A 20,810-nucleotide genomic window follows, 5' to 3' on the forward strand; every position below is an offset into this window, starting at 1 on the left:
CATTTCTCATGATTGACAGTAGCCCTATATCCAGGGGAGTCCTTAAATAAGGTGTTTTTGGTTTTTTGCCTTTTTTTTTTTTCATTTGTTTTTGCTTTTTGCCTGCACCCTATTTATGCAGAAGCTCCAGTGGGAAAGGTGAGCACAGCTTATCCCTGTTACCAACATTAGGAAAGCCACAGTGACACTGGGTGGAAAGAAAGCTGCAAAATGGATGCAGAAAAAGGAATTGCTGAATATCCAGGGCAAAATAGGACAAGGAGGAGAAAAAAGGAGGAGATAGCAAGAGTATAAGCAAATCACCTTCCTCATCATATCCACTGGAGATGTTTCTCTTTTTGAGTTCATTTATATGAGAACTTGGAATAGACAGTTACACATCTGTGGTGGTCAGGAAATACATGAAAAAGAAAAAGATTATTTTAGAAGTGTAGTTATTAAAATACTTTAAATTCTATATATATGCATAAACTTTTGCAGTTTCTCCTTTGTAGTCATCTTTGCTGTCTTGGTGATACCTGTCTACTTGTAGTTTTTGGTATTTCCTTCCTGATTATCCCATGTACATTGCACTGCAGCTCCTGCTTCATTGTTCAGGTAAGGAGCAAGGCAGAAGCAATTAAAGGAAAAAAATATATCTTAAACATATCAGAGCCTGCCATTGGGCAATTCTCCACACATCAGTATAGTGCTGAAAGCGCTGGAAATGCTGTATTTAATGTGCACTGCTGATTTTGACTACCACAACATGAAAAGCTCCATAGCTCTTCTAGCGGTCACCTGAGACTTCCATGAGCAAAGAAGCCTTAGCAAATGTGTAACTGGGGGACATGTCATGCTGCTTTTGGTAGGTGGTGATATCATTTCTTAGCATTGCTTCAGAAATGCATTGTGTGCAGTAGTAGCAGAATGGAAGTGGAAATGTCCAAGAAGCAAACAGTTACTCCATTCTGCAAAATGAAAATATATGTGTGTTGTTTGTAAATAATGTAACATACATATTTTTCTACTTAAATTATGACAATATATTAATGGTAACTATTTTGCAATCCTTCAGGTGGCTATAATAGCGGGAAATTTTGAGCTCGCTGAATATATCAAGAACCACAGGGAAGCTGATATTGGTAAGCAAAATATTTGAAAACACTGAAAATGTTACACATTTTAAAACCAAGATTTTATAAAGAAGTTAATATCATTCAATGTGCGATATGATTACAGGGCTAGTGACGGTATCGTTTCAGGAAGATTTTAGAAGTAACTTTTCCTTAAAAAAAACGCAGGCAGGAGAAAAAGATAAAATGTTTTCAAAATATGCTCTGAAAAAAAAGTAATTTTGATATAAATTTGAAATAATGCAAGTCATAGATGTTTCATGAGTATGAATTAACCAGTTTCTAACAGATTAAATACATGTGTCCATATGAAGCAGAGCTAAATTGGCTCCTGCAAGCTGTTTTGAACTTTTGCATCGTACCAGAGAAGCTCTTGAGTACAAATAATTGGTCAGAAGAAGATTAAGATCCTTCTCTGGAACTGAAGACATATATGGCAGAAACTATTATCTATAAAATCTTTTCCCCTCAGTGAGGGTGGTGTGTGAGACTGGATTAAGTCTAGAGCAGTTCCAAATGACAGGCATTAAGGTCTATTAACAACAACAACAAAAAAAAAACCTTAAGGTTATTTAAAGAACTTTTTACATACTGTGTTTTGCCATTAAAACAAAGATTTCAAAAAAGCGATTTCTAACCCAGTTTAATTAAAATAAATTTAAATCCTTTAGCTGAAGTCAAATAAAACTCTGTAGGAACATCCTGAAGTTGCTCTAAAAAAGGCATTCATTGTGAAGTAGGAAGGTCTATATAGTTGTCTGCACTGATTTAATTCGATGATGTATGTCTAAGACTTGTTAGTGTTTAATTTATGTGGAAAACTAGGTCAGCTCACATACAACATAGGACTGTGAAAGAACTGTTCTAGATTAAGGTCTCTCTTCTCTTTCCCTGCCTAGTTCCACATGCTCTGCAGGGACATAGTTTAAAATTTGGCACAATAATGTGTATTCTAGTAGCATTGTGATACTTTTAAGTCTTTGCAGTATGCTTTGAGAGAAGTGAAGAAATTGCATAAAAGTTTTGCATAAAAGTTATGTTTCTGCAGTTCATAGTGAGTTTGTAAGATTTTTACCTGACATAGCGGGGTAGTTCCTTTCCATATAAGATGTCTTCCTTCTGTATTTACAAATAGTCTGATGTAAACAGTTGATTTAGAAATGAACCAGCTATTCCTAATATGGTAAGAATCTTTGTGTTTATATTTACATATGGCTAATGATTTTAAAAACTTTTTGATGATCTTGAAGTGAAAGGAAAAGATTGCTTAGATTCAAATGGTCCCCATTATTTCTGCTGTGCTAGTTCTTGGTTCTTTGGCTTGCCTGTACAGCCAGTGCAGAAAAAGTGCTGCACATAGGCAATGCAAACTGTTGCATCTTGTTTTTCTAAGTGCATTCTTTCTCTTAAAAATAGTTATGTACAAGGAAAAAAAAAAAGTCTAGTGAAGGAATGACTTGCTGGTGTTAACTATGTGTACACTTTTGGCATAAGTAACTGTAAAATGTAAGTAATGCTCACAGTACACTTATTGACTGTAGCCTCTAAGTCGGATTACATAAAGCCATATTCATGCTGAAGTCATTCCTCTCTGACTGTTCAGTTTTATACTGCTTCTCCTTCCCCCTGACCGGTGCCATTTCCAAGTTGTATTAATGTATGAGAGAAACTGGAATTTAGTTAAAAAGTAGATGGATGAGACTTAGTTCAGGAAAGAAATGATAACCACATGGCTTTTGCTTTAGGCAGAACTGAATGCATCAAAATATCTATTTCTTGAATGTTTCCCAAATAAAAAATAAATGAATCAAACAACAATACCCTGAGCAGAAAACCTGATAGCTAGCATAATGAAGAATGTGCAAAACTATGTTCAGCACTTCAACTTCAAAAACTTGACTTTTACTTACCTTACCAGTTTGGTTATCTGCTATATTCCTATAGTTTTGGATGTATTCCAACATACAACTTTTGATTAATGCACCTTCTTAGAGCACAGAGGCAACAGAGTGGCAAGAAATAGCAAAGAGCTAGAGAAGTATCCTAAAGCTTCCATTTTTCATGAAATACACTTTCAGAAGGTGTATTTTTGGTTAGGTATTGAATTTTGATATTAAATGAGTTCATAAAGCCTCGTTATTATTTTAGACCTATTTAATAATCAATAAGCTACAACTTTGGGAAATTCTTTGGAATATATACAACTTTGTGTGTGTCCCCTTTTCCTATGGAAGTTTTAGATGGTAGATGATGTGGTGTTCAATCATTTAATAGTAAGATTGTTGATGATATTTGTGATTATTCACAAAAGCATTTGTTGGCAGAGGGGTTGGTGATGTATTGGAAAGAATGTCCACATTGCTCTTGGAAGATTTCTGACCTAATATTTTGACTTTTAGTGATCGTCATACAGTATCTTTAGCTATAGATACTTTTAAAATGGAAGCCTATTATGCAACAAAGTAATAGAAATAACAATAATATTTTTTTCAGAATGAATCTACCTGCTTTCCTAAGTGTGTCATCTCGAGGATGGGAAAATTTTAACTGGCTAGAGTAGCTGGAAACTGGACTTAACTTAGTAGTTTCAAGAACAGTTATTTTTTTATCTGTTGACAGAAACAAGTTTTTACATTTCTCAAACTGAAGTATCTGAAATTTAGAAAATAATATTTGCTTAAAATCTCTAATCTTACACAGTGAGGAACTACATTATCAGTGTCCATCTGTTTTGACATGAGCTAATTAACATTATTCTTAGATAATTTTGTTGTCCCAAGCTATTGCAGTAGGAAGTCACTTGTACTTTCAATGCAGAAGGTATTATGTGGGTGTCTTCCAGTTTGTCAGTAGTCACAAAGCTGTTTCAAGTGTTGTTGCCAAAACTGCAATTATAAGGATCTAACAGCAGTAATGTAATGCTTATGATTCATGGTCCTGTGCCATGCATTGCCGTGAATGAGCTGCTTTGTTCAGTGGCAGAGATCATAGCTCAGCCTTTCCACAGGAGGAGGAGACTGCTGCCTATGCAGTAATGGGATGAGGCTGCAGCGTGCCAGCAGCAGGAGCACTACATCTCAATGCACTAGTCCATAAGAGCTCTACATAAATACATTTGCATGCTTAAGTACTGGGTCTATCACTCGTTATCTATTCCACCTTTGTCTGACAATTATATTTCATTGGCTTTTAGAGTAGGATACTATTTTAAGCCATACACAAAGTCTAGGATTGTTCAGCCTCAAGAAGTGGCTGAACTGCATGTCTTAAAGGGAGACTTTTTTTTTTCTCTTTTCTTTTTTTCCCCCTTTTTTTCCTGGCCTGAATCTGTGCCAAAATGTAGTGCTAAGTCTGTCCTCATTGTTGAAGATCATAGAGAAGCAGCTCAAGTAAAAAACGACCAGGGTATCCTCTAGCAGTAGAAAATACTAATTTACAGCAGAACTACTAAATCTTTGCCCCTCTAAAAATTCAAAAATCTCAGATACAGATCAATTCCTACAGAGATTGCCCTTCCTTTTTATTTAATTATGACGCACTTATATTAGACAAATATGTTGAAATTATGAACAAACAGGCAAATATAAAATAAGCTTTTCTGTTTATATGATAATTGTAAGACTTGACTCTATACTGTAAAAAGAAGAAAATGTAATAATATCTATTTTAGAGTCATAAAAGGCAAAAATGATGACCCATGTTACTAAAGTAATGTGACATCTGACTGAAAGAGGGGGATGTTCTAAGGTGTGTAATGGCTGTTTCTATCACTCAGATCTTGCCAGATTAAAGTATCTACCTAGGGCCAATATGAGCGTATACTTTTAGTCAGAGAGATGAATTATGTCCATTTTCCTTTTATAGAAGCAAATGAAATAATGGTTGTATCCAGAACAGAGTATGTATGTGCCATTGGCAACCTGAGTTGTCCAAGGAATATCCAGTAAATGTGGAGAGAGGACATTTTGCCAGGAAAGTTTTCAGCTACATAAAATTGTGCTATAGAGACCACTCAGTTGGCTAAGCTGAGGGTGTTTAAAGACAGATAAAGTCATTCAGGGTTTCAAAACTATCAGGAGAGGTCAGAGCTGGTAGACGTACACTGAGACAGATTTAAGCACCAGCACTGTGATTGAAGAGCATGTGCGGCAATTGTTCTCGCTCCACCCTTCCCTCCCTTCACCCCTTCTCCCTCTCTCCATCATTCCTTCAGTCTGGAGAAAGCCTGATGTCCACCACATTCTTGCCACGGGTGGGTGCAGCCCTCTATCTCTTGACTGATTTAACACAGGAAGTTTATGAGAAAATGTGGGATGACCCGTAGAAGGGGGAGACCCAGAATCCAAACTTGGTCATTATTTTCATGACTCTGATTTACAGAAAGTTAAACATTCAGACAGTGTTGTAATTTAAGTACTTATATTCCTCTTTGGCTCTAAGCCCTTGTCCCTCCCAGCAAACTGGAGTTTCAATAAACCTGCTTCCGCTTAGCCATGGTACTAATATGAAATCTGTTAGCTATTCTGTCCTATTAAAAAAAATTGACCTTTTCCTCTGAATGCTCAGCATTGTGTGGGTTCTCTCACACATGCTCTGTCTTCTATCAGCAAGTTGTTTCTTTCCTACCTTGCTGCTCTTCCCACCATCAGCTGCCACTTAATCTTTACATTAGGTATCTGGGTGAGCAGTCTGTTGAAACTGTGGCATGAAAACTATTCAGTGCAGATAACTGTTTTTTGACTTGGTGCTGCAATTTTCAGAAACAAATGGAGAAAAAAGCCTTGCGGATAATTCCTGTGGCTTAGTACAGTAACGGACACCTTGCTGTCATTAACAGGGAATGTTTGCATCAGTCTTATTTGATGGAGATGGTACTGATTTGCAAGACCAAAACATATATAAAAATAAAGGATTCCGAAGAGAGGAAAAAAGGATATCAGTAAGAGATTAAAAAATAGATACAGATTTAATTGTATTTATTTCTTTTATGAAGTTCTAAACATCAGTGAATCCCTTTGTTGTTTTTTGACAGACATGCCAAAGTTGAATACAAATTGCCCTATCATTTTTAAAGTAATCCTATTTGAAACAAATGAAAATAATATTTTTCATAAAGCAAGAAAACCTATTACCATAAGGTACTTAGAAACTTGCTTTACAAGCAGTATGAAATACTTAGTATGGTTTCTCAGATTATTTCAATTAATCAAGCCCCTAAATTAGTTTCGTAAGGAATAATAACAATGTAAAAGCAACTTATTCTAATTATCACTTATTATGAAAGTCTTGGGAACCCAGAAGTATCTTAGAGCAAAGTGACTATTCTTTGCTGCACTCAGGAAGACACTACATACACTCCTCATGTACTGTATGGCAGTACCACACCACTGAAAAAAAATAATGTCCCTTTTTAAACTTCCTTTTTTTTAAATTTTATTTCTACTATTTACAGTACATTTATAATTTATTTAACTTCATGCATTTATTTATTGCAAACTAAGAGAAAATAATGGATTAAAAGATGTGATGAATAGAGAAGTTAATCCCTGATTGTTTTCATCCAGCCTGCAGCTGTCTGTGAGTAAATGAGCACAGCAGATTTAGGAAGCATTTGCTATATAGAATTTACTATGGCTTCTATAGAATGGAGGTACAAAAAACAATCATATATGTAATATTGAAGCTTTCATTAGGTACAGATATGCAGATATTAAGTATGTTGCAAGTTGATAATCCTTTGACTTGGATAGCCTATTTTTAAATGTCTTTTGCCTTGGTTCTTTGTGATGAGATGAATTTTCAGATGGATTAAATGACATGGGTTGTTCTTCTTCAAGTGAACAAGGTTTGTTTTATATTGTTCATCTTATCCTTCAGCAGCGCTGATGCTAGAAGCGATAGGATTCTTTTGCTTTATTTTTGTTTGCTTTTTGTTTTTGAAAAATGAAACACGTTGAGCTGGTGTGTGAGTTTTGGTAGTTGATTAGCAGACTAACTAATACTTGGATACTGTTGCTAGGTTTCAAGTCAGAGTTCCTGTATTCCTCTATAATTATGCAGAGATATGTGTATGTGATGGTTTGCCTGTGCTTTCGCATGGATTTTCTTTTTTTTTTTTTCTTTAATTTTGCAAGTCTGCTAATATAGGAGGCTTTTCCTTTAAAATATACATATTCCACACAGGGCAATTGCTTTTATATCAAACATTTTTCATGAGTAAAATATGACTAAAAATATTTATTTTATTGGAATTTTGACTGTAAATAGCTTAAGAAACATGCATTTTATTGTAGAATGAGCAAAACGGGTCTTTTAAAAGACAAGGATACTAGTGGGTTTGTGGTAAAACTGCTTTTCTAACCCCTTTTCTTTAATTAGATCAGAATGATTGAGGTCAGCATTCTTGGTTTATTAATTAATTTATTTATTTCAGCTGCAAGTGTATTTTTTTTTTCAATTAAATGCTAGCCAGCCCAATGAATATTCTGCTTGTTTACTTATTTATTTTGGTTTTGGGAACCTTTTCGTAATTTTGATTTTCATAAATCAAATGTCTGAAGAATACTTCTCAAGTTAGGAGAAATCATACTGAGAAAGATAAAAGCAGAAACAAGAAAGGGCAGTAAGTCAAAAGACTTAAAAATCCACAAAACTGTCAGCAGCATGAGACTAGTTCTATTTTTATCTCATGTTACTTAATAGAAGCAAAAGGGACACAAGCATGTATTACAGCTTTGTGCATTTGTCATTTGAATGGGAGTAACATTAACCTGTTTCATATGCTATTAGGCATTTTAACACGGAAAAGGGATGATGTTAGTGTAATCAGGATACCAATGACACTGAGATCTACATTGCCAACATTTTAAATGCATATTGTGTGAGAGATTGACATAATCCTATGTTCCCTTTTCCAGTTTATTTTAAATACTTATGTGAAATGAATGATTATTTCTCATGTCCATAGGAAAAAAAAAAAGCTTTACATTAACAATTTCTATGATGAGTTGTAACCCAATAAATATTGAGTGGTGTGCAATAAATTTGTTGCTATTATATATCTGTTTTTCTCCAAAGGGTTACAAGGAATAGAATGTCATATGTTCAGTCATGGTATGCAGTAGCAAACAAATTGGAAAACTGGGAATTATTATCTTTTAATGTAATTACATACTGGAATGTAGGCCAGGGCTTGAAAAACTTACAGTAGTTTTTTTTCCCTTTGATCACAGGTATTTTTTTTTTCTGCATATGTATTAGCACAAAATAGTGCAGTAACTGTTTAGTTTTATTTCAAAGTTTAAGCTTAATTTCCAGAAGTGGATTGTTCTTCTTGGCCTTTGAAATTGTGTAGTTCTGTGTATATTCATACATTTGATTTTTCTATGGGCTTTGTAGATCAGAGCTTCTAAACTATCCGATGTGAAACTGTAGGCAGAGCAAAGTATTGCAAATCATGTAGTACTTGGCCATAGCCTGTGATTTCTTAAAGCTTACTTTAAATTCTGAGCAGGAAACTAAGGAGAGAAATGTTGACATGTAACTGCTAATATAAGTACTATAGATTGTAGAGTGATGTGGTCTGGTTCTGTAAACCAGTCTGTAGCGTGTTCTTGCCACCTACCAGGTAGGGAATGATTGCCACAGCTGCTCCTGTTAAGAGTTTATTTTACAGACTGAACGAGACGAGCCTTGTAACCGAGCAAAAAATAAACTACCAGAGGAACCCCAGGCTATCTTCAGTGCCCTTGAGATAGTTTTCATTTCGTGCAAGAGCTTTGTGGTCTGAGCAGTGGGTATATGTCGTGCAAGGCTGGCTGGCTTATCCCCATCTTCCTCCTGGAAATGTCTGGGAGGATGGCAGAGCACAGGTGGAAGGGAAGTGTGGATACAATTGGTATGTCTTTGGGTCTTGCCCCATTTGTCATGTTTGGACCAAAGCGTCCCTCAGTGCTCACTTCTTCCTTGGCTGGCTTCTAGATAGGTCTTTGTCTGCTAGCTCCAGATCAAGAGAAATGCTGCTCACCTTCTCTGCTCACTCTAGGCTGGGACCATTATATCCACCAGCTGGACACTGATTTTTTTTTTTTTTTTGTAATATTCCTGTGTGCTGTTCCATCATGGAGCTGGGTCAGTTACCTCCCCAAGTCCTTAAAGCATGCCGTAATGCATAGTCCTTTCTCCACTCCTCTCTCTTTTTATTCTTTACTTTTTGATTTTGTTTTTAATAGCTTTCACTGGCTTGAGAATTCTGAGGTAGTGTTCAGGGAAGCGAAATTGTAGCCTGTGTAAAGAACTAATGCAAGCTGATGAATTAAAAAACAAGCAGACAAATAGTGTCGCTAGCATTATGCCGGGAGAAAAAAAAAAAAAAAAAAAGAAGAAGAAAGAAAGCCTTAAAGCATAATCAGTAGGAAAAATGATTCAAGTATACCAGGGATAATTGCTCTGACTGGAGACAAAGCAGAATGTATTTTTGGATATTGAGCAGGTTATGAAATGAGTAAGAGTAATTTCTTGCTTTACAATAAATAAAGTAATTGAGTAGATTATACTATCCTCAACAATTCTGGTGAAATGCATAAAAGGATAATGCCATTGAGCCAAATAGGCAGATCAAGGGTCATATTATAAGCAGACAGCAAATACCCCAGACATCTCGAATGCTGAAATTTTGAACTAATATTTTAACTGAACTAGAACTTACGATAATGATTTTCGGTTACTCCCTGCAAGTGAAATTCACCTCTGTGTAAGCAGCTGTTGCAGTTCTATTTTCACTAAAGTGCAGCACTGAGGCCTGAAGTGTTCAACTGAATTGTTCCAGCTGAAGGCCAGATCCTGTTCTAAGCCCCTGCAGCTCCATTGGAGCTACTGGAAGTGGTAAGCAGGCAACCCGTCCTTTGGGAGCTCATCTTTCCTGGCTAGATCATGCATCTAGATCAGATGCATAATCCTGCCCCAGGGTGCCTTCAGAGGCAAGGCCAGAAACCAGAATATGTTGAATTAGGCTTAGGGGATCTAAGAAGAAAGTAGTACTTTTGAATTTATATGGGACATGAAATTTGTTCAGTGATCTCTGGCTCAATTTTATAGGTCACAGATCCTAAAGCTGGAAGAGATTTAGTGTGATCATTCAGTCTGACCTTCTCCATAGTGCAGATTACAGAATTTGTATTAACTAATTCTTGCTGGAACTGGATTATAACTAGAAAAAACATTTTTTCTTGTTTAAAACCTGCAACAATGGATAGATGGGATTTGGAAAACTGTAACTGAGTCTTGCTGTCTGATGGCATTGGATGCATTTGTGAATTTTTCTAGAGTTGGTAACTCCTTCATTAAACAAATTTATCTTGTTTCTAACACCAGCTTGTCAGCTGTACATGCTGGACTTTGAGTATAGCTCAGTCTTCATGACTCTACTGTGTTCTGGGACAACATTTCTGTTGTCCCCTGATTTTTTTTTTTTTTAATAGACACTCCCATTTTAGCAACAAGATGCAGATCTAAACTATTAGAGAGAAAAAACTGTGGGTAGGTAGATGTAGAACCTGAACGAAGTTCAATTCAATTTAGCATAAAAGAAACAATCATGTAATTTGCTAGCATTTTCTATTGCTGTTTGATCAATATTATCGTAATTTTAAGTGTCTTGGTGCTAACTTATTGCAGTGTCCATTAAAATCTGTATCACTATACTTTCTGTAATTGCTTTTTTTTTTTTTATTTTTAATTTTTTTAAGGAGGGTATACCCCGAGGAAGTATGTGCATTTTAATCATTATTTATATATATATGTGTGTGTGTATGTATGTGTATGTAGATAAAATAAAACAGGTTTATTTGGATGGCAGTACCAATATCAGAATATTAGAAGGCCCACACCTAAAAAAATGAGGCAGGAATTCTTCAGTGCAGATATGAGACAGCCCAGTAAGGGACAGTACAGAAGGAAAATTGAAGTATTGTACAGAGAGTTCTAGTATTCCTGAAAAGCTAACACATTTTCTTTAGAACGCTTTTCAGCGTGAGACTCAAGAGCTCTCTAAGATTGTGCTGAACACTACACAGGATTTCAAACAATGAAGCAGTGAAGTCATGTCAAAAATAGATGTAGGCCAAATGGAGAAATAGATGTGTACAGAATCCCATGGCTTTCTATTTCTCCCATTTACAATGGTAAGAACACAGAAACAAGAGATGAAAGAACATGAAATAAATGGTAGTGATTAAAAAGAAAAGAAAAAGTAGAGATAGGCAAGAGTAATCAGGAGTTCTTCCTGAAGAAATTTCCTGTATTTCCCAAAGTATAAACAGATATTGACTGAAAAATAAAGGAAGTGAAAAAGAAACAAACTTGTATGTAATGTACATTCTTATACTGAGGACTTCATCACAGGCCTTATTCTGCACCCAGTGATTTCTTTTCCTTAATGAGACTACCTGTATTATACAAACTTAAGGCTATAGGAAAGAAGGTGGATCTGTAACTTCTAAATATGTCTTCTTATCTGCCAATGTATATATTAATGGGTATGTTATTGAAAATAATCAGGTTCAATATGACTTCTACCTGTGAAAAGGAACATCTCCTATGGACTAATTGGATTTGGATAAGGACAGCCTTCCAAATGCAGAAGCAACTTGCTTTCATTGCCAATCATAAAATAATTCGCTAAGCATTTGTATGAGCTTAGTGATTGTCAGGGATAACATTTTTCTTTTAGAATGGTTCAAATAACCTTTTCAAGCTACGCTTTTCAGTAATTGTTAATATCTTCCATTTTGAACAGATTTTTTACGCTTCAGTGACTCCCTTACTTGGAGCTCCTCTGTCTATTATGCTAAATTTATATAATTTTACCCTTGTTCTTAACAGCTAAACATACTGGTTTTCTTCCAGACAAGATTATTTATCAAAATTCAGTTGATGTTCTGTTATCCATTCAATATACAGTGGTTTGGAAATTTACTTTAAGAACCCAAGCTTCACTGAAGAAATTTGTTTTAGTATTTTATGAATAATCTGATTTTAATATCATGTTATTAATGTCAGAATTTCAGTGAAAATTGATCTTGTAATATGCTGTCTCTTCAAAAGGAAACAGTGTCCTCAGAGAAGACCATTTGTTGTCAAATTACAGATGAGGCTTGATAAAGGGATAGGCTTTGAAGCATGCTGCTTCGTAATGAGTGTAATATTTCACACTGTATTTCACACTGCTCACAATATTTCACGCTGTTGTTGTTACTCTGTTTATATCTCAATCTCATAGACTGGTGTTCCCATGTCTGAGTTGACAGCCTTCCCCTTGGAGTTTGCAACAAGCTTTATCTTTTGTAGTCAAGGTTTTGTCACACTGTGGAAGGTACCTTAAGAGTAAACACTTCCTGAGTGTTTAAACCAGGTCTTAGGATCTTGGACAGAGTTCTCAGGGGGTCAAGGCAGTTGAAACTTCTTGAACTTTTTCTGTCATTCCGTCTCTATTTTAATGAGCTGATGTTTGGAGATTTTTTGTTTGTTTGTTTGTTTCATTGCCAGATGTTCAGTTCATTGACAAAAATGTTTTTGATGATGTTTTCCATATTTTGCAGTTTTGAGGGTTGCTGAATCAGTTGGATGTCTGTTTTTCTAGTTTCCATGGTTCTCTCCAGTCACACATGGTAGTCCTAAAGAATATATATGCTATTTGTTGCAGTTACCTTTTTTAAAAGATGTCAGAGAAATTGTGTTATCTAGCTTTGTGTGTTTTCAGGAATAGTTGAAAATGTAAGTTATTTCTTAACATAATAATATACAACAGAATTTATGGATGGCATATGTCGTAAGGAATGTCAATTTTAATTTCTTCACTTCCCAAGTTAGCCAATTAGACATAAATATATTTACTTTTAAATATATTTATTTCTGCTAACACCAGTAGATTAGGACCTCAGTACTCTAGCAAAAATACTGGCTTAAAACTATCATTCTAGCTGTTTGTTTTTTAGAAATAAGGAAAGTAAAATGACCTTAATTCCTCCATCTAAAGTGTTCTCTTACTTGATAAATTTCCTTTCTCTATATATAATCTTTTGTATTACAACATTTCCTACTTGGTAAACTGCCTCTTACATCTCTTTAGAACATCTGCGATAGTGAAATTAAACATGAACTCTGGTGTGTTTTCACTTTTAAATGTACCTTATGAAATCTATAATTTAATACAAATCATTTATTTATCCTGAAGAAATTATTTGTTGCTTCAGAAAAAGCCTTTCAAGTGCTGACTGTCAGCTTGCTTGCTGGTTTGAGTCTCCTTTTCCGTTTCCTTTTCCGTTTCCTTTTCCGTTTCCTTTTCCGTTTCCTTTTCCTTTTCCTTTTCCTTTTCCTTTTCCTTTTCCTTTTCCTTTTCCTTTTCCTTTTCCTTTTCCTTTTCCTTTTCCTTTTCCTTTTCCTTTTCCTTTTCCTTTTCCTTTTCCTTTTCCTTTTCCTTTTCCTTTTCCTTTTCCTTTTCCTTTTCCTTTTCCTTTTCCTTTTCCTTTTCCTTTTCCTTTTCCTTTTCCTTTTCCTTTTCCTTTTCCTTTCCATTAATCTAACATCCAGCCACTAGTACTTCTAGCATTTCTGGTACTGCAGGCACAGAGATACACGTGCGTCTTGACCTCAGGGATTTTAGCAGATTGAAATTAATGTTTTCATGTGTATTATGTGTCCTATTCCTGCATGTTCTGCCTACATGAATGCTCCTGCAGAGATGGGAGCCCCCTCCCATGGGGGCTATATCTCATGCTATGTGCCCTGATCCTGGCTCACTGTCTTTGCCTTCAAAAGGAAGTCCAATCCCTCCTTATTTGTCCATGTAGCACTTGTCCAGACTTCTGGGCTCACGTCATGCAGGAAGTCAAGAGGCCATGAGCCCATGGAATTTTTTTGTGTTGGTTCAAATTTATCTTTACCCTTCTTTTGAGGGCTTAGCTTTTTATTTTGGGTCAAAGCACGGCTTATCTTGCCAGCTTCATTAACACTCTCAAGAACGCCAGGTGCTAAAGAGCTCTATTTTTGCTGTGCATATCAAGTGTGTCTAGTTTCTTGTGGCCTATTTTTACATATTTCTTCTCTAAGACTAGGAAAAGCCGTGAAGAGAACAAAGTGATTAAGAATAGCCAGAGAAAATGGCTGTGATATTATTATAGGAAAATAAAGGGAAGGATATATTTGTGAGATTCCATTTCTGAAAAGCCAGGGAATTAAAACTAAAGGCATGAAATGATGCATCTGAAAACAAATAAAATAAAAAGCAGAATTGTGCATTTTGTTAGCTATATTTCATCAGATAATTGACTATTTCCAGATAATTCTATGGAAAATGTTTTAGATCTGTGAATAAATGATCCTAAAGTACCAGTAGCTCAGAAATTTACTCTGTTATCCGCCAGTATTCCAGAGTGCATTCTTTATTTAGCATTCAGTGTTAAGCAGTTATCCGCACAAAGGGAGGAGATGTTTTCCCCGGAGGAAGATACGTAAATTCTATCTGGGAGGGTGGCTTAGCCTGGTAGTGCCATATCTTAAATATGTACAAATGGCTAGGTGGTAGGGAACTCGGAGGGTGGAAAAGAGATGCTCTGTTCCTTTGTGCAGAAGCCATCAGACAACAAAGGGACTCTGATGCTGACCTATCTGCACAGGGCAAGGGCTGGGATTCTGCTCAGCAGTGGTTTACATATATTTCATATTTATGGGATGAAAAACAGAAAAAAACAAAACAAACAAAAAAAAAACAACAACTGAGAACCACTTGCGATGACCTGAAGTACAGCAGCAACTTCTGGACACTCTTTTTGTCCCTTCAACTCTTTCTAGTTGACGCATATCCAATACTTTGGTTGATTGCCGGGAGCTGAGTACCTAAGACAGTTTTCCCTGTGCATCTTAGTCTTGTATTTTCTTTTCCCCAACCCTGTAACTTCGGGTATATCTATGTCTTCCGAAGGCAAACCCAGAAGTTTCTGCATGTGCTCAGAAGCAGCATCTGGGACACCACTTTCTCTGAAACGCAAAGAGCTCAGCTTTGTGTTGAACCATGTTTAACACCAGAAAGCCTCCAAGCAATCAGGTTCTGCTAGCTTAGTTATAGCTAGCTTATGGTTCTGTGCTATTGTATCGATACAGTGACAGTCTGGCTTGAGGAATAGCTAGAATAAGTTCACTTGTCTGCCCCAGAAATATGTCATCAGTTTGTCATTTCCTGTAACATCTACAGCCTTTTCTTCAACACAGCTACCAAGTCATTCATATCCCAAATTGGATTTGTCTAACTGCTAATTACAGCCATAATGAGTATTTTCTGTTGTTCATTTTAATTGCATCTTGCCTCTTTCAGATCATTTCTCCATTTAATCATGATTGCTTTCACGATTCTTTTGTTCATTCTCACCTTTCCTCATTGTTCTGTTTTTGTCTGTGCCAGCTTCTTTCCTGTTCTCTCAAGTCTGGTACCTCAGTGCTGTTCCATTTTTTTCTCCTTGGTTGTTCAACTTCTGTTCCCATATAAGATACAACCCTTTCCTGTGTCTGAGGAACTTGTGGAGATTTCTGCCTGCTGACTTGTCCTTTGACTCAGCAATCTTGTATGAAACTGTAAACTTATTGGAATAAGGAAAATACTTCCTTTGTCCCCCATTTTCAAAAAGTAAGGCTGAATTTCATCCCTGCACAGGGTAATCTTCTGCACTTTTTTCAGAGTCTGGCTGATACAAAGCTAGAACTTGGCTTATGTTTCTCATACCACAGTGCATGCAGCAGTTGCAGTGAATGCCAGTAAATTCTGAAAGTGCTATATGAGATACTTGAGCCTGAAGTATTGTCAGTGCCATGTATCTTTACGCTGCCATGTTGCTGCTACTGGCAGAGGTGGCCCTGTTTTATAATAGCAGTGGACTGCAAGCAATGGATGAACAGTTTAACCCTCCTTGAAAAAAAGAATATATTAGGAAAAATGAGGGATTACAAACAGTTGTAAAATATGTTGTTGGTCTTAGATCGGATCCTTGGAGTTCCATGTGTCGGTTCTGTGACATTTATTTTGGAGTTTAGAAATCAAAAATAGCTAAAAGGGATCCCAGGAGTCTGCTGATATTCTTCCTTTCTAATCTGCACTTAGGACAGAGTGTCTATTTTTCTTTTGACCCATTAGCTTAACAATGTTTATTCAGATGTCTTAGTAAGCAACAGATGCACAATCTTACATATGAAGTTAATCAAAAGAGACAACAAAATGTAAGAACTAATCTAACACTGTTTATTTCAACTAAATGAAAGCAAACTTGCATTAGCTAGATTCCTAATATAGAAAATGCCGTAGACTTTCTAGCACAGAACTGTATTTTTCTCCTCATGGTAAATAATGCAGTCATTGTTCACAGGCCACCTCAAGTGTGTTGAAAAGGACAATGAAATATAAGGTTCTGTGGGTTAACAGTGCTTCTCATCTTTCTGTGGAGTACCTGTGTTATATTAGCCAGTAATTCTGAAGTGATTTTCTGGCAAAAAATAAATACACAATAAAGCATATTTTTGACCTGTCCAGAGGTTTGGAGTGAGTAGTACTTGATAAAAAGTTTGATTGTATAGTGGCATTATGATCAGACCTTCATGGAATTTTGGTTTTGTTCATTTAATTTTCTTATTTAAAAAAAAAAAGGGGGGGGGGGGTTATCATCATATATATATGTAAGTCTAGGGGTTCCCCCTTTGAAGAACATGCCTCTTCTCTGCAGTGTAGAGGTGCAGCCCGGGAGGGTGGAGAACCTAGTATCTCCCAAGCCTGCAGTGTTGAGCGCAGGGTCCCTGTATTATGGGATGTGCCGGTTGCCCTGTTGACTGCCCGTGCTTTGAGAGCTGCAGTGCAGCATCCCCTGGGCTGGCAGTGACCACCCCACCAGTGGTAGGCACCTGGGAATTTCTGTGCCCTAGACACTTTCCCTTTTGTGAAGCCTTTTGTATCTCTGTTTTCTGTCCATGGCTACTTCTGAACAATTCTCAGCTGGAGTTGATGCTATACCAGTTGATGAGGAAAATGGTTCAATTGATGAGGGAAATTTTCTTGTGTTTAAACTGTTACGCAAGCGGCAGGTCATGTTCTGCATTAAAGAAGTGTAAATCTGGATGAAATCCACATAAATTATTACGGATTTAGGCTAGTCCCTTATCTTAGGGTGTGTTTGGGTTTCTGCTTTGAGAAGAAAAAAGACAAAATCTATTAAGTCTGTTTCTGGGAGCTAGAGGACTGCATCCTATGCAATCTGAAAAATACATGTGTCCTATGTAGATTTAAAAAAAAAATCTGCTTCTCTTTTGATTTACATCTTTCATCTAAGTGGAAAAAAAAAAAAAAAAGGATTAAGTTGGATGTAAAGAATTGTTCAAAACCAAAGATTTGTCATTTAGTTACATTTAATGTTGGTAATGATGTATTCTTTACATATGAAGATAAAATTGTAATGTACTTCAGGTATCCAAATGTTTTTACCGATCCAATGCTATATGAAGATTTAAATTTAAAATGATTTGATTAATACTGGTTCATGTATGGTAGCAGTTATGCTGCTTTCTGAAAAAGTTACAATGACATAAGCTTCGAATATAGCTTTTATAGATTACACCAGCATATGGCTGAGACACTTTGTTACATCCCTAACACAACAGGCTCTAATTTTAGAATGTCCTTTACTGGTTACAGCTAAATTGTTTTTGTGATATGCTTTTATTTGAGAGAAGTAAAGGGTTTTTTTTGTTGTGTTTTAATAATCATGCTCAAGTCCATTGAGCTTTGTGGAAGCTAGAAAGAAATAGGAAAACAATGAGTCATTAAAATACATGCTGTAAAGGATTAGATTCTCTATTCTGGTTGAATTGCTTCCAGGCGCTAAGGAAAAGTCAACCCAGTATCATAGTGCTAAAGAAGTCTCAGAATTTTGGCAAGATTTTTCTGTCTTTTTTTTTTTTTTTTTTTTCCCCCCTTGATAAATACTCCTAAAATTTGACTTTGGGAACACTAGTCATCCACGCTACATGACAGGTGCCTCTAAAGGTAAATTGGGCATAACAATATGGGATGGCACTGGTGCAGTACCATTTGACCATTAGTTAATACCAGTGTTAAAGTAAGGTGTCTTTCTGAAGCCGTGTGTAAATCCTTGTCACCCAAAATGAGTATTTTACTCAGTTGTTATAGTGAACAAAGCTATGTTAGGGGTCAAAATGTTCAGGTGCAGGATTTATTTCATGGGATGTCAGGTTAGCACACAGATACAGTCCACAGATCGTTACCAAATAAATAACAGTCTGTGACTTACCTTCCTTATGCAGATCTGTAGATGTAGGGTTTTGGTTATGACACTTCACTTACGTACTGTAACCATTTTGTTTCATGATAGAGCCTTTGCATTTATATATACTTCATAAAACCTACAGGGTGTCCTTTTCAAATAGCTTTCATACTTCTGTGTTAAATAACATTTTATAGGTTGCTTACTTCTGATGTAGCAAGATGTGAACAGATATATTTAAAAAAATATCGAGATCAGGTGGTTAATTGTTTTTAACACATGCATAAAATAAAACCATCAGAGTCTATATTATTTTTTCCTCTGTGGAAAAAAAATATAAATAAGTTAAAAAAAAAACAGTGCAATAAGCACTGACACAAAAGAAGCTTTAAATCAGAATCAGTTTTCTGTGTTTAAAGATACCTAAGATTTTATCTTTTATCACATACGGATTTGGGATAAAGTCAGTATAGTTTGCACGTGAAGAGAGGTGCCAGTTCTGAAATATTTGGCAAAATATTTGAGTACATATTTCATGTCCTTTTTCTAGTATACTACCGTTTTTTGTCCTGAATTAGGAACAGAAGCACAGGAGACCTCAATTATTCAGCCAAAATGAATAATCAATTGTGTTAAGGATTTTAAGTATGTGTGTACAATGTCCTAATGATATTAAAATAAATTATTTTAAGATTTATTTATTTATTTTTTAATCAGTTGATTTCAAATGTAGGGATTACTTTTGGCAAAGAAACATCTCCACACATTCCGTGGAAAATTTTATGTAGCTTTATAGCAAAAGCATCATGTTTAAAGTGCCCAGGATCCTGAGAATCAGAGGTTAATATTGTTTGAGGATGTGTTTGTGCTGGGCCTTCCTAGGGACAAGTAGAGATCTACCTGCAGAAATCATCAAGAAGGTACAATGAGAGTAGAGTTTCAGCCTAGATTTATGTGAACATTAAAAATCTGTTAGTAATTTCCGTAAAGTGAGAGCCTCACCCTGTTCTCTCTGACTTTGGCTCTTGTTTCCCATCACTAAGTGATGTGTTTATGGATGGCTGCAGGCTGTATTGGTACTACTTGATACAGTTTAGATGTCACACTCCAGACTTTACTCCAGCAGATCTAAAAGAGAGAATTTACCTGAAAATTCATGAAGAGAAATACAACTGAGCTACAGGAAAATGAGTTGCTAGTATGGTGTTTTATGTCAGTCATGTTCCTAATCATGTAAAAGATAATGTGACTCTCCTAGGATACTAGCCAAATTCTTACTGAAAAAATATTGTTGAATTCTTGGTGGAGGTTGTTATTAATTTTATTTTCTTTCTTTGTCGACAGCATACTTTTCTCATGGTACCTAAAATACCTACTGTTTATTTTTTGTCTTAGTCTTTCTGACAGTCAAACACATATCTGAAAGGGCTGCAAAAGTGTATGAAACTAATAGATTATTTTTTTTGCCACCTAGAGAAAGGTGTACTTAATTTTTCATTCATAATTTTACACTTTCAAATTTCCCATTTATGGCAAGAATGTTTTCTGTTGTAATTTGTCTTTCTGAAATTTCATGAAATCGAGTCTAGGGTTGCAAACAGAATTTTTGAGTTTAACTGATTGTTGGTATGAGTAAGTAGTTAATTAAAGCAACCGTTTTTTCTTGGAAATATCTTGTCTGAAAAATAAACATCAGTTTTCACTGAACTGAAAAATCTTTTGCTGTATATTTGTGGGGGAAAACTGCAAAAGATATGACCAGTATGATTGTCTTTAAAAAGCGTTAAAGCTGTTAAATTCTTAAAAAGAACATTAATGCATGGAGTTTACAACATCCTGAATATGCATCAATGATAATAAATTCAGATTCATGAAAGTACTTGCAATATAAGGTTTAAGTAGATTTCATTGAAAATGTATCCATGGTGCTGCTGGGTATAAACCTGTAGAAATGATGCACACCTCTACTGTTCACATTAGCTTGTATGTAGTGTATAACTTCTTAACAGCTAACGGGACGTATAGTTTCTCATTGAGATTTAAAAATGAATTTATGATTTCTGATCTTACTGTTTGCTGTTGTATTCTCCTAAATAGATGTAATAAAATAATTGTTATTGATCACAATATAAGGTAAATTCCATTGAAGCTTTCTACTGAAAATAAATACGGTGACAGCAAAAACTTCTACCTTCACTGAAAAAGTATTTTATTAAACTTTAAATTTGTTTTTATGCTTGACTGTTTTATGGCCAAGGTGGCATAGTTAGATAAAGAATGAAATTAAACTCCAGATTATAGTCAGTGCTACAGCAAACAGAGGCTTTTAAAAACAGTTGTTGTTTTTTCTCAGGTTTGTGCCAAAGAATCTGCTTTTATT

The 20,810-nt window shown here is 35.6% G+C and overlaps 1 protein-coding gene across 4 annotated transcripts in view; it reads left to right on the forward strand.

Annotated features, from left to right (window-relative positions):
• Positions 1–20,810, forward strand: part of SHANK2 (SH3 and multiple ankyrin repeat domains 2) — a 352,436-nt gene that overhangs the window by 80,673 nt on the left and 250,953 nt on the right. For all 4 annotated transcript variants that reach the window (XM_066997187.1, XM_066997188.1, XM_066997190.1 and 1 more), the window contains exon 12: positions 1,058–1,124. In XM_066997187.1, the coding sequence (XP_066853288.1) occupies positions 1,058–1,124 (67 nt within the window). The remainder of the gene's footprint in view (positions 1–1,057; positions 1,125–20,810) is intronic.

This window comes from Anser cygnoides, chromosome 5, assembly GCF_040182565.1.
Source record: "Anser cygnoides isolate HZ-2024a breed goose chromosome 5, Taihu_goose_T2T_genome, whole genome shotgun sequence".
Classification (NCBI taxonomy): domain Eukaryota; kingdom Metazoa; phylum Chordata; class Aves; order Anseriformes; family Anatidae; genus Anser; species Anser cygnoides.